The 18,074-nt window shown below is 36.8% G+C and overlaps 3 protein-coding genes across 3 annotated transcripts in view; 2 read left to right on the forward strand and 1 right to left on the reverse strand.

The window, feature by feature from the left end:
• Positions 1-4,929, forward strand: part of pigl (phosphatidylinositol glycan anchor biosynthesis, class L) — a 35,518-nt gene extending 30,589 nt beyond the window's left edge. Inside the window, exons 6-7 of the mRNA XM_048188315.1 lie at positions 3,173-3,306; positions 3,827-4,929. Coding sequence (XP_048044272.1) covers positions 3,173-3,306; positions 3,827-3,955 — 263 coding nt within the window. The 3' untranslated portion in view covers positions 3,956-4,929. The remainder of the gene's footprint in view (positions 1-3,172; positions 3,307-3,826) is intronic.
• Positions 4,930-6,669: 1,740 nt separating this feature from the next.
• cenpv (centromere protein V) lies at positions 6,670-11,653 on the reverse strand. Its single transcript, XM_048188319.1, has 5 exons — positions 11,427-11,653; positions 11,127-11,225; positions 7,341-7,410; positions 7,142-7,256; positions 6,670-6,943 (listed from the first exon to the last, which is right to left on the reverse strand). The coding sequence occupies exons 1-5, from the start codon at positions 11,450-11,452 to the stop codon at positions 6,807-6,809; spliced, it is 447 nt and encodes a 148-aa protein (XP_048044276.1). The 5' UTR covers positions 11,453-11,653; the 3' UTR covers positions 6,670-6,806.
• A 2,176-nt stretch (positions 11,654-13,829) lies between these two features.
• ubb (ubiquitin B) lies at positions 13,830-17,987 on the forward strand. Its single transcript, XM_048188317.1, has 2 exons — positions 13,830-13,987; positions 15,499-17,987. Exon 2 carries the CDS (start codon positions 15,499-15,501, stop codon positions 17,788-17,790), a length of 2,292 nt encoding a protein of 763 aa, XP_048044274.1. The 5' UTR covers positions 13,830-13,987; the 3' UTR covers positions 17,791-17,987.
• Positions 17,988-18,074: the final 87 nt, after the last annotated feature.

Genomic DNA, 18,074 nt, shown 5'->3' on the forward strand with positions numbered 1-18,074 from the left:
ACAGCACTTTGGTCAGCATCAGCTGTTTTTAAATGTGCTTTATAAATAAAGATTGATTGATTGATTGAATCACGTTCACAGACATTGCAGTTCTTCTTCATCATGAAAGTTTATTATTTCCATGCATTTTAAAGCAGAACTAAGTAACTTTTTTTACCTTCATAAATAGTTTTGTAAGTCCTTACGATGGTTAATTGACTTGTAGTGGTGTGTTTGAGTCGTGCACTAACACCCTCTGGCACGTCTACGCCAAAAAACAGCACTTGCAAGTTGAGCTGCACCGACCCGAAACAATCTCGCCTCATGTTCACGTTCACGCGAGAGTGACAAAATGCTTTACGGTAATTCAAAAACAATGTATATATTATGACTTTATAAGACAATTTCAAAAATTACCCACCTCCATCGAGTGTACTGTATTTGCAAATTACCCACCTCCTCTTTCTTGTACTGTATTTGCAAAACTACTGCGCTGGTGTAGTCCAGAGCTGCGCTTGGAGTATTTACGACAGTGTGATTCACTGAAGGAACCTGTAGGGGGAGCTTCGCAAATCTTACTGAGTTCCGCTTTAAAGCTGTATCAGTTTAAACTTCTAATTTATTGTTTTCTGAGCGCACACATCTAAAGCACACGCACAGAGAGCTGGCTGTCATACAGCATGTCTCAAAAGTATTAAATTAACTTCTCTTTCACGTATTTTTATTGTGCCTAAACTGTCAAATACACACAAGTTTATGTCAAAAACACACAAAGTTCAAATACAATCGGTTATGTCTGTGACCATAAACAGCAAGGACAGAAATCGCTTGTGTATATTAGATCTGTATCACATTCCCTTCAAAAATAAAACTAATCCACTGCGCCTTCAGCGGCTCAGATGTCGGGAGTAAATGAAGACTGTTATGTTCACTATTACATAGACATTATTGTCGCTGCAGCTGCTCCAGCATAGAGATAATGGCAGATAGTGTACAACTCTCTTAGGGCGGAAACTATGCTAATACGGCATCACATTGCTCAGAAAATGAAAGCGGCTTGTTCTACGACACTGTTGAGGTTTTATGGGGATTCTTTTTTTTTTTTTTTTTTTTTTAAAGAGTGGGTGGATTTTTATCATTGTAGGGTGGTTGTGTCACACGCACTGCTGACACACATTTATGTTCAAACACCAAGTAAAAGTGAATTTTGCATGATATACGGCCCCTTTAAAGTATTTTCAAAAGGTTACATCAGTGACCAGGTTTCATTCTGACTGCTTTATAAACTTGACAGGTGTGCATTATTATATTCAGCTTAAATTTACAGCTGAATTTCTTTCTCAGTGTCTGTCTGCTCATACCGAGGACAGGTTAGTCCTGTTAATCCGGTGTTTCCCATCTGTTTCTGGATAATCTTATTTTACATAACAGGTCCTCAGTTAACAACTAGGCCCCAGTGTTTCTTTAATCAGCCAGATCTTCTTTCTGACAACCCTGTCATTAACCCTCAGTATTAGGAGGTCTCTCTGTGTCCGCATCAAGAAGCTTGTTCATTCCTTTTAAAAAATGACTGTGATTTTAACAGTAAAAGACTGTAAAAATGCTACGGTGAAAAACTGTCAATTGGTTTACAGAAAGTGTCCGTACTATATACGGTGAATAACTGTAATAGATCTAACGGTACATTTAATGTAATTTTACGGTAAAATACAGTTAAATTCACAGTTTTTGGAAGTGAAAAATAACAATTCATTGTAAAATTTACAGTGAAAAAACGTAAATTGACATTCCCACAATTCCCTGCGTGACACTTCAAATTAGATATATTTTCGTTGAAATAACTCTGTTTCTTAGTTTTCTCATTTTTTTCTAATCAGTTATGTAGTTTTATGTTACATCTAATGTTGTTAAATTAATGTTTATTGCATTTTTAAAATTTCATGCATGTTACCATGATGGTGTTTAGTGTGTGTGTGAATGACACTGTGTGCACCTTCTATATGTTAGTGTTGTCCTTCTCAGCTTGTGGAAAAGCTGCTTGTGATGAACTTTGATTCATCATGTGACTCTTATCACCACTGTGTTTGGTGACTGTCAGTGTATTATAAAGGTACAAAACAGATATTAGTACTTCATTAGGTTGGTAAATTAACATTATATCAGTTCATGAAATACGTTATTTTACCGTAAATTTAACAGATGTTTTTTTACGTTGCTACTGTATTTTTTACGGTAAAGTTCTGGCAACCACAGCTGCCGGTTTTTTACTGTAAATTTTACTGGGATTTTTTTTACAGTGTACCTTTCAAAAGTTTAGGGTCTGTAAGATTTATTTATTTATTTATTTTTTAAGCATTTGTTTGATCAAAATGTAGTAAAACCGTAATATTGTAAGAGTAATTTTAAATAACTGTTTTCTATTTTAATATATTTTAAAATGTATTCCTGTGATGGCAAAGCTGAATTTTCAGCATCATTACTCCAGTCTTCAGTGTCACATGATGCTTCAGAAATCATTCTTATATGATGATTTGGTGCTCAAGAAACATTTCTTATTATTATCAATGTTGAAACAGTTGTGCTGCTTTTAGATTTTTTCTAAATTCCAGAAAGTTCAGAAGAGCAGCATTTTTGGAAATAAACACTTGATACATTTAATGAATCCTTTGTGAATAAAATATTAATTTCTTCATAAAACAAAAATTATACTGACCCCAAACTTTTGAACATTATTATATATAGGTGAGTCCTTACCAAATCTGTTTTTCTCCTAATCTATTACAGTATCCCCCGGTTTCAGTCCTAGACTAAAATGCATGTTTGAGCTTGCTCTAGCTTTAAAATTTGTCAAAATATGTCAGTGCCATCGTTTTGTCTCAAGATGCATTTCTAAGGCGCATTTATAAAAGCTACTTAAATGTCCTGTTTAAACTAAAGCCTAATCCTGGCTTAATCTAAGCCCTGTCTGTGAAACCAGGCCATTGTATATTCAGTTGTATTTGATAAAATTAATCAGTATGTAGAAAACACCATAGACACAACATTGAAACAGCTTATTGTCTCTATAAAATAATTGATTAAATCCTCATCCCATAACAATAATCACTTAAATACTGTAAAAGCCTTAGAAAATTCCAAAAGGTTTGGAAACTGAGTACTAAGCTAACTTTTTCTTATCTGTCTATTCCTACAGGTTGTCAGATCTTCTCTCTTCACTCCATCAGCATCCTCAGAAAGTACCTATCGGTCTTAGAGCTGCCGGTCAGCTGGCTCCTCCCCTCTGATTTCTGCTGTGTCATTGGACTGGAGGAGTATAAACGTGCTAAGGTGTGTGTTGAGTTGGGTGTTTAAACAAAAAGCTTAAGCTCTGATTAGACCCGATGATCTCTTAATTAAAACTAGACACACCCTGGATCAATTATGATCTGAAACATTACGAGTGTCTCACGTGTTTCTCAGCTTTAATAGTACAGCTGTTTTCAGACCTAAGAATGAATGGCAGACTATGAATACAGAACATTCACAGCTGAAAAAGCTCCTTCTCAAAACAAAGGCTGTGTTCCTGATTAACACATTAGTACTTTGAACCTTTACTGTAAACATGAACTAATCCTGTCGAAAGGTCTCTGAATGACGCAGTTCCTCTGTCTGACCTGCCAAAGCCTGAACTGGCACTACCAGTCTGGCTCCTTACAGTAGCAGTTAAGCCCTCATGTGCCCGCCTGTGACTTTTGGGTCAGGTCATCTAGCTGAGTGTGGCATTATATAAAAAAAAAAAAAAATCTGCACTCAGTAACTCAACAAAATATTGCTGTCTGTTCATTTCTCTTTCCTCTTCCTTCCTCAGAAAGCCATGCTCTGTCATCGCTCTCAGCTGCTGTGGTTCCGCCGGCTCTACATACTGTTCTCGCGCTACATGTTTGTAAACACATACCAGGCCATCCTTGTGGAAACAAAAAATGTGAAAATTTATTAGATTATATTGTCTTAGACACTGTTCCTGTCCATACAGGACTAATATGCACTAAAATTTTTAGGTAAAGTTTACTTCATGTTTCTTATTTCTTTATATAACCGCATTCCAAATATACTGTCATTAAATTACTATATAGTGACAGCATATTAAAAAGGTTCAGCCAACATATTCATATTAAACCTATATACTCTGTACCCTAAACCGTCCAATATTCTGAAAGCCAGTTATCTGGAGAGGTTCAGCCTAGTTAAGTACCTTAATAGAGTAGTTGAATCCAAAGAACAGATTGTGCCTTTGAGTATGCGGGGAATGGAGAAAACAAAATTTGATTCTGTATATTGTTTACATTTGCTGTTACTGTTGTTATTGGACTTATTAATGTAGTTGAAGCACTGTTCCAAACATATTAATAAGTACTGTACCAAGTTTTCTGATTCAATACGGTTTTAGAACTGACATGTATTTTTGAATTCTTTCTAAGTGAATCTGTAATTCTAGGACGTTCTCTGTTTTGAGTTATGAATAAACTGTATGCATGTAACAATGTGGAGTAATGCAACATAATTTTAAATAATATAAAGAAAAGACACCATTAAATTGTTTGATGAATGTAGTTCTCTTACCTGTTAACTTTTTTCATTTTGAAAATAAATGTTTTAGTGGTTTTCCTTACATGACAACATCCTCAATACAAAGTTGGAAGACAATACAAATATAATTCCTCCTTTGATATGACAATCTTAAATAATTTCTTCTAAATGTCTATACAAGTATGATTTCCATTCAGTTTTGCTAACATGTTCAATTTATTTATAAAGCACATATTAATACAACAAATCTTGACCACAGTGCTGTACATGGAACAAAGCAAGACAACAGTAACTTCACATTCAACTTCTATATCAGTACAACACACAATCATAAATAAACCTTAAATTCAAAGAGGCATTAATAAAAACCTGTTTCACTGCTAACACCGCACTCATGTAAGATCATTTAATCATTTAAGATTTTAATTGTCATTTAAATTCCCCAAGCATTGGCGGATATAAAGCAGAAGACTATTCCACAGCCTAGGAGTGGCGGCCGCAAAAGAGTGGTCTCCCCTCATTGAACGTGTTCATATGATGTGCTCTGTTGATACATTTCTTAATGAAACGAAAAGTTGGATACTACATACCAAAGAAATCATTGCTTCAAAGTCATAAAATCACTACAGATTACCCCTAGAATACAGGGGAAGTTTAGACAGTATGTTTTAAAAAAAAAAATCTATATTTTGGGTCCATTTTTTAAGAAGAGAAAGGTTTATTGTACATTTGTACATCTGGAAATGTGAATTTCGTCAACAATTATGAGTATATTAGCATGTGCAGGAGGCTTTAAAGCTAATACACAAAAGCCACAAAACCAAGTTTGAATTCATGGTTCTCTAGTACAGTGGTTCTCAAACCTGTCCTGGGGACCCCCCACCACTGCACATTTTGCATGTCACCCTCATCTAACACACCTGATTCAAGTCATCAGCTAATTAGTAGAGACTGCAAGAGTTGAATTGGGTGTGTTAGATGAGGGAGACATGCAAAATGTGCAGTGGTGGGGGGTCCCCAGGACAGGTTTGAGAACCACTGCTCTAGTACACTGATAAAAATGAAGCAGGAGAGTGCAATCTAAGGGTATGTTTACATGACAATAATGTACTAAAAAAGTTTTTCCTTAGCAAAAGTTTCACGTACAGATGACAACGATGTCAAAACAATCCCCGTTCACACGGTTCCACGAAAATGACAAAAAATTCGATATTATGCCGTGCCAGTAGTTGGTGATGTCACTTTGTTGTTTTGGTTGTCAAGTACTCGCACATTCCTATAGACTGAACCGACTGAACACGTAAGATGCATGCACATGACATTGGCGTTTTCACAAATTTGTGTTTTTGAAGATCACATGAAGACGATAACATTATCTTAAAAAAAAAAAAAAAAAAAAGTCCACTTTGAAACCCGCTTCAAAAGTCATTTTCAGGCCCCCAAAACTCCATTGTAGTATAAGTGAACAGCCAAAAAGCATTAAAAAAAAAGTTTAGTCGAAAACAGTGTCATGTAAATGGACCCTATGTCTTCTGGCTGAAGCTGCAGTCTTAAAGGTCCCGTTTTTCATGGTTTTTTGAAGCTTTGATTGTGTTTATAGTGTGCAATATAACATGTGTTCATGTTTCGCGTGTAAAAAAACACAGTATTTTTCACATAATTTACTTTTCTGTATACCGCTGTTTCCACTGTCATAAAAACGGGCTGATGACTTCCTTGTTCTATGAAGTCCCTCCTTCAGAAATATGTAACGAGTTCTGATTGTGCCAGCGCTTCCTGTGTTGTGATTCGACAGCAGCTTAGCGAACCTTGCCCGGAAAGGTCACGCCTCTTACCATAACGTGGAGATGCACGCGCTCAGTGTTATTGTAAACATGTCTTTAAGTCTTCTTGAGCCGGAATCAGACCCGGTGATTGGACTGCGGGATGAAAATAACAGCGTTTCGACGACATGGCGACAAACACACTCTACAAACGCAACTCTTGTGTATTCCTGTGGGCGGAGGTTAGTCAAAAAACTGTTTTAGTGACGTCATTAAAGAAGGAAGTAGAGGGATGTAGTCCAAACTGGCCGTTCGATGTAGGCGACTTCTGTTAAATAAAATATCTCGCTTGGCATTGAACTTTGAGCTTTAAAATTTTACAGATTTTATTTATACTCTAACAACAACATTACACACTAACTAAAGTTTGAAACATGGGATCACGAAGAACGGGACCTTTAAAGTCAAACTATTCAAATAGCCATAGGAAACCGTGAATTATGTTTCCGTTGTTGGTTTTGACATACTTCTAATAGTCTGATGCTTCTGCATACTTTCCTCCCAGTTTTGTCCACAGAAATCCTCCACAATCACACTTCTCACTGTTCCAGGGTCCAAACAATGAGGTGCCACACCTGTAAAGTCATGGCAAAATACATGTAAAACACCCAAATAAGAGAGCAAACCTTTTCCGCATCAAAAAGGAAATGCTCCATAATTTAATACAAAGCAAGGTAAAGTACTGTTTGTCTGTAAACAATGTCAGTCTTTCTATGTGCTAAAAACAGTCTGTAAAAACATCCCAATAATGGTCTGCTTTCTAATAAACTCACCATATCCATCAGGGTTGGAACGTGGAGTGTAGAAACTCTGAACGCCACAAGTTTTGCAGAATGTGTGCTTGGCCATGTGGGTGTTAAATGTGTATGTGGTCATGTTGTCTGATCCCTATGAAACATGATAATTTTATAATTAAACATTATATGCATTCTGCTCAACCAGATCCTGTGTACATGCATTCAAAACACATACCTGCAGCAAGGTGAACTGGGATTTTGGCACAATGAAGTGACGATTCTGTTTCTTTGTGCAAATACTGCAACTGAGACCAAAATCAATCAAAACCATCAGTAGGTGGGTTACCCCACGAAAATCACTCAAGTGAAAACAATGACTATAACAATGAAAAGCTGACACCATCCTTTTAGCATTTTTCTCAAGCTAGCATTTTGTATTTGCCCTCTCCATTCTTCTCTCTGTTTTATATATATATATATATATATATATATATATATATATATATATATATATATATATATATATATATATATTGTTTGTATATATATATATATATATATATATATATATATATACACACACAAACAAGTTACCATGATGCCTCCCAACATGGTGATTTTTCAAGTATACATTGGTTTCTTCAAGTATTTAGATACATTGGTTTGATGAAATATACATCAGTATATATTGGTTTTTCAAGTATACACTGGTTTCTTCAAGCATGCTTTGGTTTAGATCAAGTATACACTGGTTTGATCAAGTATATGTTGGTTTGTATATACTGCTTTGATCAAGTATACATGGGTGTGTTCAAGTGTACATATTTTTTTCAAGTATACATTGGTTTCTTCAAGTTTACATTGTTTTAGATACCTTGGTTTGTTCATTTATACATTGTTTTTTTCGAAATACATTTCGTTTCAATCATTTTGAAACAGTTTGTTCAAATATATTAGTAAGGATACATTGGTTTCCTGATGAGTTGTTGGGGTTGTCACAATTGTTTTCTAGATGTCAAATTATTCTTTTAAGTTAAAAAAAGGAGTACAACTAAAAGACAATGTATAAAGTGCACATGATATCAATGCTAAATGAATACACACTCCTTAAAATAATCATTCATGCAACAGTATTTAATAGTGTTTTTTTTTTACTCATCTTAAATTTGTGGGGGTATTTCATAGACTGAATTAATTGTACATTGTAATAAATTAACAACACACTCACAGACATAAGAAGTAGTTGTTTAATAAAATCGGGCCATTTTTGATCAGGGCTGTTGAATTGTCTTTATATTTAAAGCATCTCTATATTGGAACAGCTTCTTTGTAAAGATTTGTAAAGACACAGTTTGCTGGTTTTACAATTATGCATTCATGACAAAAACAAAAATGAAAATAATTAAATTATTTCTGTTAAACATTTCTTTGGAGGATATTTTCTGACTGTTTCTTCCTACTTTCAAAACAGAAATTTCTGGGCGTTGGAAGAAGAATGCATAACTTAATAATGGATTGATTTGAGCAAACATAGTGGGATAGTCTTAAAATATATACAAAATATAAGTAATAGACAATGACACCCTCCAAAAGTACAAAAAACAATTGAGAACATTATGACAATTATATTTTTAAGCAAATGCAAGGAAATATAGGACAATCACTGCATGCTGAAGACTGAGGAACATAGAAGAGAGGTGATGATGCTCCATATGTCATACCAGGCCTGCAGGCAACAGTACATAAAGAAGATAAATGGGCTAAGATGAGTTTTTGCATATCAGTTTTATAAAAATTAGCACTATGCCAAAGGTAAAAATGAAATTGTATGGCCAAGTATTGGAAAAATCTCTGTTATTTAGATACCTTGATGAACTCTAGGTTAACTTTTGAGATGCATGTTCAGGAGCAATTAGGTACATTTGAAAAAAAAAAAAAAAAAAAAAAAAAGGATAAATATTTTAAAATGTTTAGCAGATGTTGAGTTGGGTGCCAATGAATAGTCTTTAAAACAAATATATAATACAATAAATTTGTCAGCTCTTGATTGTGAGTATGGTATGGATCTATGAAGAAAAAAAATGATGTGCTGTTTGTTTTTTATATCTCCTCTAGTTCCATCACTGCAGGTAGAGATGGGTGAAATACCACTAAATATTCATAAGCTTAACCTGTTAATAGCCTTTTGGATCAACTTAAATGGACATCTGAGTTCAACAAGCACATTTTGGAGCAGTGGAGATATTACTATCAGAAGCCCTGTTTGGACTGTAAAAAAGAAATACTTAAAATTGGGTCTTACAGATATTAAAGTTAGTCCCTTTGTTATTTTGAGAAAACAGACTTTAAGGGGATGGCTGTAGAACAAATATATTCTCAGTAATTCATATACAATAATCCCATCTGTGGTCACACAGCATTAGTATATACTCACAAAATTTCCCTTAAGGCATAACTGACAGTGTAGCTGTATTTACAGTTGAGTTATAAGCAATTCTGATAGCATTCCAGTGGCTTTAGGAAGTTTTACCCTTAAGTACAATGATATTATTGTTTTTAGCATTAATAAGCATCTTTAGTGAAGAATCATCATCAAGAAAACACCTAATATGAGTTTTTAGCATCTGCTTGGGCTTGTTTTTGTTTAAGCCTATGTTGAGTGATGAAATAGTTGATGAATTTGCAAAGCGGGCCCTTACTGTGGAGACCATTTTAAACACAATGGCATGGTACTTGGGTAAAGTTGGTTTTATATTCGCACATTCGTACTTCTGATAAATTCAGACTTTCCAATAAATGTGCAATAAATTAATGTTTGCGAAATTTAAGCAGCGACATGATATTGACAACCAACGATTGTCAACTTACAACATTTTTCACAGTCGATCAAAATAGGCAAGTATTGTTTTAATGGCATATTTACTTGTGAATGTCCAATGTAGTGTGATTAGCAAGGCTATTGAATACGGATGTCCGAATGTGCGAATATAAAACCAACTTTACCCAAGTTGGCATGGTAGGTTGTGAGTTTGGCTTAAAAACATTAGGGAACATGTAAATATCAGGTCATTTTAAAATTGTGTTTTCAGGCCTGAAAAATGTATGAAAATGTTAACCCTAAAATACACATCACATGAAAACCTACATAAAAGGGATTATAATGACAAATGTTTGATTTTGTGGTTTTCAAAAAAAAAGAAATTAAAAAAAAAAAAAAACAAAAAAAAAAAGATTGTAATCATTTAAGTACTGGATTATGCATCAATGCTTAATTGTTTCATTCATATGTTTACTTCCAATGTGCATACAAAAAAAAAAATTCAATATAACTAATTATGACTGTAACCATAATGCATTTATGCAAGCATTAAATTGCTGCAACTTTTGCTTATTATTTAGCTATGATCTTTGCAGACAGTGCTAGCAAATCCAATATAAAGTGTTCACCTTTATCTATGGCATTTAGCCAATTTTTACATCTACTATAAATGAAAAAACTCAATATATACTTGATCACACAAATGTTTCTAAACCAATATATTAAAAATGTTTCATGAAGAAACCAAGTATCTAAATTAATATACTTGAACAAACCACTGTATACATAAAAACAGTATATACTCGAACAAACAATATATTGAGCAAACCGATGTATCACACAATACATATGCATTATTTCCTAGTATTAGTGGACATAATATTTTGTTAAAAGCAGGCCTACTTCAAGTTCTGCTCCCAGGTTAAGGTTCAGGCACGACATCGTCATAACATTCATTACTTTGTCTTTTTTGTTCTACGTGAAATAGATTCTATAATCTTTGTAGGCAAAGACCTGACAAAACGATTTAAGTCTTTTCAGTGTGTAAAATACATCCATTTCGTGGAATGACCCACGTGACTTGAAAAGGTATTCAACTGCTGAATGACTGTTCGTTTTTCAGAAAGCAATCCACGTGAGCACACAATCACGCGATTAGACCATAGTACTGCGACTGTGTTAATGGCTGAAAATGCTCCTTACTTGCAATTGAACACGTGTAAATCTGGAGCACTCCACACCTCAAAACGCACCGCGCCGCAGTGGCAACCTCCGGTGTGTTTCACAAGACCATCACGCTCCCTGGAAACAACAGATCATTTACATCAGGAGACAATATGTGCCTCATTGGCTCATGTATTTACCAATGTATGAAATCAACGGACTTTAGTGACATTTTTAAGGGCAGCGAGATAAACACTCGTTATGTGTGTCAGTGTTTTATAACAGTTTTGATCCACAATGTCTGCATTACGCAGCGAAAGTGAAGGTTACATAGCCTACCTTTCGTCTTTAGTTACGCACGCCATTCCTCTAACTTTATATATCTTAAAGGTGGGGTTGTTTGTCGTCTACAACCTATAACCGGTTTAAATTGTTAAGTCATGCTTTCCTGTAGATAGAACATTCTATACTCTGTTTGATAACCATCACCCTGCTTGCAAAACACACCCTGTTGACTGGCTGGGTCACATGCTTCAGCCAGCTCATTTTGCCCTCGGCGTCATCTGGTTCCACCCGTTCAGCTATTGCAAGAGTCCAGACAAAGTCCAGGACAGTATCAGAGCAGAAAGAAAAACATTTCTTCGAAATAGACTGAACTGTACATATAAACAAATAATGTATAACCTAATACAGATATCCTATGTCACATGACAGTTTTGGGGACAGTGTGTTGTTAAATAAAACAGAAAGTAAAACTTGTTTTTATTGAATTCCAAATGAAACCAAACAATTTGTGTTTTGACACAGTGAGATGTTTTATATAAAACTTTTTATGTCGACTTTGTTTAATTGTGACTGCATAATTTTTCCATCATTGACAGATATTCAAACATGGTTAAACATTTAAACAGCCAAAATGTTATCATAACAGCTTATTTCTTAACATACTGTAGTACAAGCTATTTATAATATTTGATGTTGATGACAGATTAAGTTACAGTAAGTTGTTAACAATTTCAAGTGATACACACACACACACACACACACACACGCACAAACACACTCCCTTGAAAGTTCAAGGTACACGTGATCTTGAACTTTCTGAACAGAAACACTTTGAGTTCAGTCTGGTGATGTGGAAGCTAGCTCATAAGTGGGTCGGCCAATAATAACCAGGAAATTTCTTGTAAATAGTTATCAATTTCCCATAATTGTCTTAGAAACAATTTCCTTGTTCGATAGAAAATATTTCTTTGCTGTTAACAACGGAAAGCAAAAGCACTAATTACATTTTCACTTTAGTAGAGCAGTCGGCTAAAATAAGAATCTCTAATTCATAACATTAACATAAATGCTGATCAGCCCGTGATATTATTAGAGTACTTTCAAATGCCAAGTATCGTGGGTTTAACATAGAGAGCCAACAGCAGACAAGGCCATATATATATAAGCCTAAAAACAAACTTATGATTACATCATCTTACTATCGTGTCCTGGTTGCCCTCTTAAACTCTCATAAGGTATTTTTTTTACCATGTACTTATTTTTAAATTTCAGTATATGTGGGTGATCTATATAATCTTTTAGCAGCTGTTCAAACTCATGGGACCTGATTCCACAATAATACTAGTCCACGACTGTCCTGATAAACAAGGCTCAAAGAGCAGTTTCACAATACCATCCCATTTTGAAGAGTAAGTCAAGTAATGTTTACTTATCTTGGGTAACTATTTTATGATGTTTATTTTAATAGCCTGCCCACAGCACTGTAAGTGCTGATTAAAGAAACTAGCTGCTTACTACAGGCGTTAACCATAATCCTCAGAGCAAGCTTGGAGCTGGTTCGTCTTGTTTGTAGTTTTGTTCATGCATGCTTGTTTTCTACCATAGCAACACAAAGTCACATGAGAATTGGGAACAGGAGGTTTCTTTAAGTCCCAAAACTTATTATAACTTTAGCATTACACCTTTCTTTAATAACAGAGGATAGTACAAAAACTCCAACAAGGTAAACTTCAACAAAATCCCATCATTTTTTATTTGCAAGTCAGACCCAGCTTTGTAGCAGTATGAACGGCTGTGTTACTGTCTGTCTGTTTCTCCCAGAGAAAATGACCTACATTGCTGCAACAGATACTGCGGGCAGCATGTCTGAGGTCAACACGTTTCAAAGCAATGCCATCTGTGTCACAAGTTGTGTTCTATATTAAGTGCACTGGTTGACACAACTCTGAATAAAGCCAAGGCTAAAACACAAATAATGTACTTCATGGAAACATGTTTTGTTAAGAAACCACATTTTTGATCCAACTCTCTTTTAGGGATAACAGCCTGTCATTTCTGTGTGATATTTATGGGTTTATTTTAAAAGCACACAGAGCTGGTCCCAGGTTTTTGACACAATTATTAGCAAGACTGGTTTAGGAATATCAAATATTCTAGATTATTCTAGTTTTTTCTATCATTGTATGCTTTTCTTTGCCTGGCCCAGATTCCAATAGTCTGATTCACCACCAATAGCAAAGAGAACAAACAACCCAACCAGCCAATCACGGCCTCAAGGGTGTACCACCAGAACAGCGCATTCTCGCATATTCTTGAGACTTCCTTTTTTGATATAGTAGCCTATAATAATAATTACACACTTAAAATACGGATACAAAACATGCAATTGCTAAAAGCATAATCATAAATCTTTATTTAAAAGCATATTTAAATGTTTTAACAAATAAAGGTTTTGACTGCGGAAGGATCTGGTCATGTGACGTACCGTAAACGTCACGCCCCTGGGTTTGTATAAATACAGTATCGTTCGCATTCAACGACAGATTTTCTACGGAGCAGAGGACAAATTTTCAGAAGCAATTTCACAGTCTCACAATCAGCAAGCTTGTTAAAAGGTAAGAATCAACATTTAGTTGTTTTCATATCATTGTTCAAGACTTTAATAATACATTCTTAATGTTTCGTTTTTCTTGTGGGTATTGTATTGGTTCTCGGCGGTAGTTTTCTGGATATCTAAACGTATTGATCTGCATTATATTGTTAATAATGCGTTCGTCTAAGTAATGAGCGCAACATATAACGTTACCGAAATTTATGTTTTATTCTTAATTGTGAAGTTCTTGTATTTTGCTTTCGATTTGGTTAGTCTTTGTTCGATGTGATTTTGCTGAATCATAGTGTTCTGCGAACAAAGAACCCGGATGTTTCTGTACAGCCGCCATGTTAGTGAAGAGGATGTTTGGTGTTGCGCAGTAACGTAATTAAATGTTTTAAATCTAATAGTTTTGACGTCGTGCTAGTTTACTCACGTTGTGAAAATTTGATATACTTGAATACAAATTTGTCAAATACCTAAGACAATTTAGCACATATTTATATAAACATAAACCCTTCATGTTCTTTCAGGAAAATGGTTTCATAGAATAGCCTACTGTAAAAAATTGTAATGCTATATAATACTTTCTCGTGGTGTGTGAGGGGTGTTTTTTTTTTTTTTTTTTTTTTTTCCCTCTCACCAAAGCAGTCCTTTGAAGGAGACATTCAATTGCATTGAAATAAAATGGTTTTGGTTAAAGGGATAGTGAATTTAAAATGATGAGAATTGTTTAAAATTATCCCAAAATTTACTCACCCTCAAGCCATCCTAGGTGTATATGACCATCTTCTTTCACACGAACAAAATTAGTTGCATTAAAAATATACTGGCTATTCCAAGCTTTATAATGATTATTATAAGAAACTCTAAAATGAGAATTATTAAAGATGCATATCAGAATCCTCCAGCATAAGAGAAAGGGAGTTTGAGTCTGTTGCCCAGCCCTGTTTGTTTGATCCGCAAAATGCGTCTATTCGCATTTAAGCTACTCCTACATCCTATGTCATAAGTTGGATCAGAGGTCACTCTTCCACTCTTTCTTGACTTTGAAGTTAGTTATTATAGTTTATAAAGTTTTAAATATGGATATTTTTCTGATTTTATATTTAAAAAAATAAATAAATAAATCACATTACTATTAATTTTGGAAGTCACTTATTTTTAAGTGAGGAAAAATACAATTAATACTAAGTAAACCATGATAATAGTGTACTAAACTGTGGAGAAAATTGAAATGTACTGTAATGTAACCTATATGACAGTTTGATGCAGCTGTTCTGTGGCAGAAAACTGTTACCCTGAATTCATGCCATTGGTTGAGGTTAACAGAACAGCCTCCATAATTTTCTGTTTGACCAATACAAATACTTTACTTGTTAGAGCATATTGACATTTTATGTGGTGTTCCAAATAATTTTAAGCATTCATTAAAGACCTCTGCCTTTATTTTGCTGTAACTGAATGTGTACCAATAGTTTTAAACTTGATTATGCATAGTTGCTAATCTTATTTTTCTTAATTTGTTTACAGATGCAGATTTTTGTCAAGACCCTCACTGGTAAGACCATCACTCTTGAGGTCGAGCCAAGCGACACCATTGAGAATGTGAAGGCCAAGATCCAGGACAAAGAAGGCATTCCCCCTGACCAGCAGAGGTTGATCTTTGCTGGCAAACAGCTGGAAGATGGTCGCACACTGTCCGACTACAACATCCAGAAAGAGTCCACATTGCATCTGGTGCTGCGTCTCAGGGGAGGCATGCAGATCTTCGTCAAGACCTTGACAGGCAAGACCATCACGCTCGAGGTCGAGCCAAGCGACACTATTGAGAACGTCAAGGCCAAGATCCAGGACAAAGAAGGCATTCCCCCTGACCAGCAGAGGTTGATCTTTGCTGGCAAACAGCTGGAAGATGGTCGCACGCTGTCCGACTACAACATCCAGAAAGAGTCCACATTGCATCTGGTGCTGCGTCTCAGGGGAGGCATGCAGATCTTCGTCAAGACCTTGACAGGCAAGACCATCACGCTCGAGGTTGAGCCAAGCGACACCATTGAGAATGTGAAGGCCAAGATCCAGGACAAAGAAGGCATTCCCCCTGACCAGCAGAGGTTGATCTTTGCTGGCAAACAGCTGGAAGATGGTCGCACACTGTCCGACTACAACATCCAAAAAGAGTCTACCTTGCATCTGGTGCTGCGTCTCAGGGGAGGCATGCAGATTTTCGTCAAGACCTTGACGGGCAAGACCATCACCCTCGAGGTCGAGCCAAGCGACACCATTGAGAATGTGAAAGCCAAGATCCAGGACAAAGAAGGCATTCCCCCTGACCAGCAGAGGTTGATCTTTGCTGGCAAACAGCTGGAAGATGGTCGCACGCTGTCCGACTACAACATCCAGAAAGAGTCCACATTGCATCTGGTGCTGCGTCTCAGGGGAGGCATGCAGATCTTCGTCAAGACCTTGACAGGCAAGACCATCACGCTCGAGGTCGAGCCAAGCGACACCATTGAGAATGTGAAGGCCAAGATCCAGGACAAAGAAGGCATTCCCCCTGACCAGCAGAGGTTGATCTTTGCTGGCAAACAGCTGGAAGATGGTCGCACACTGTCCGACTACAACATCCAGAAAGAGTCCACATTGCATCTGGTGCTGCGTCTCAGGGGAGGCATGCAGATCTTCGTCAAGACCTTGACAGGCAAGACCATCACGCTCGAGGTTGAGCCAAGCGACACCATTGAGAATGTAAAGGCCAAGATCCAGGACAAAGAAGGCATTCCCCCTGACCAGCAGAGGTTGATCTTTGCTGGCAAACAGTTGGAAGATGGTCGCACACTGTCCGACTACAACATCCAGAAAGAGTCCACATTGCATCTGGTGCTGCGTCTCAGGGGAGGCATGCAGATCTTCGTCAAGACCTTGACAGGCAAGACCATCACGCTCGAGGTTGAGCCAAGCGACACCATTGAGAATGTAAAGGCCAAGATCCAGGACAAAGAAGGCATTCCCCCTGACCAGCAGAGGTTGATCTTTGCTGGCAAACAGTTGGAAGATGGTCGCACACTGTCCGACTACAACATCCAGAAAGAGTCCACATTGCATCTGGTGCTGCGTCTCAGGGGAGGCATGCAGATCTTCGTCAAGACCTTGACAGGCAAGACCATCACGCTCGAGGTTGAGCCAAGCGACACCATTGAGAATGTGAAGGCCAAGATCCAGGACAAAGAAGGCATTCCCCCTGACCAGCAGAGGTTGATCTTTGCTGGCAAACAGTTGGAAGATGGTCGCACACTGTCCGACTACAACATCCAGAAAGAGTCTACCTTGCATCTGGTGCTGCGTCTCAGGGGAGGCATGCAGATCTTCGTCAAGACCTTGACAGGCAAGACCATCACGCTCGAGGTTGAGCCAAGCGACACCATTGAGAATGTGAAGGCCAAGATCCAGGACAAAGAAGGCATTCCCCCTGACCAGCAGAGGTTGATCTTTGCTGGCAAGCAGCTGGAAGATGGTCGCACACTGTCTGACTACAACATCCAAAAAGAGTCTACCTTGCATCTGGTGCTGCGTCTCAGGGGAGGCATGCAGATTTTCGTCAAGACCTTGACAGGCAAGACCATCACGCTCGAGGTTGAGCCAAGCGACACCATTGAGAATGTGAAGGCCAAGATCCAGGACAAAGAAGGCATTCCCCCTGACCAGCAGAGGTTGATCTTTGCTGGCAAACAGCTGGAAGATGGTCGCACACTGTCCGACTACAACATCCAGAAAGAGTCCACATTGCATCTGGTGCTGCGTCTCAGAGGAGGTTCAGATATTTAAACTGACAATCTCAAGGATGGACATTTAATTCTTTCAGTAATCCCCATGCACTCACCACTTTCTCCCATTCTCTCCATACTTTAACTGAATCCTATTACACTTTATTAGTGTTTTTCCACCTGTTTTTTTTTTTTTTTATTATTATTATTATTATTATTTTTATCTTGAGATGACAAAATAAAAGCATTGAAATGAAAGATTGGATTTGTTTTCCTTGTGTTTGTGCCTGACTAGTAACTCATGATCTGGCTAAAGTTAATATAAGTGAAATAGTTTTCAAAAAA

The sequence above is a fragment of the Megalobrama amblycephala genome, linkage group LG4 (assembly GCF_018812025.1).
Source record: "Megalobrama amblycephala isolate DHTTF-2021 linkage group LG4, ASM1881202v1, whole genome shotgun sequence".
In the NCBI taxonomy this organism is placed as follows: Eukaryota; Metazoa; Chordata; class Actinopteri; order Cypriniformes; family Xenocyprididae; genus Megalobrama; species Megalobrama amblycephala.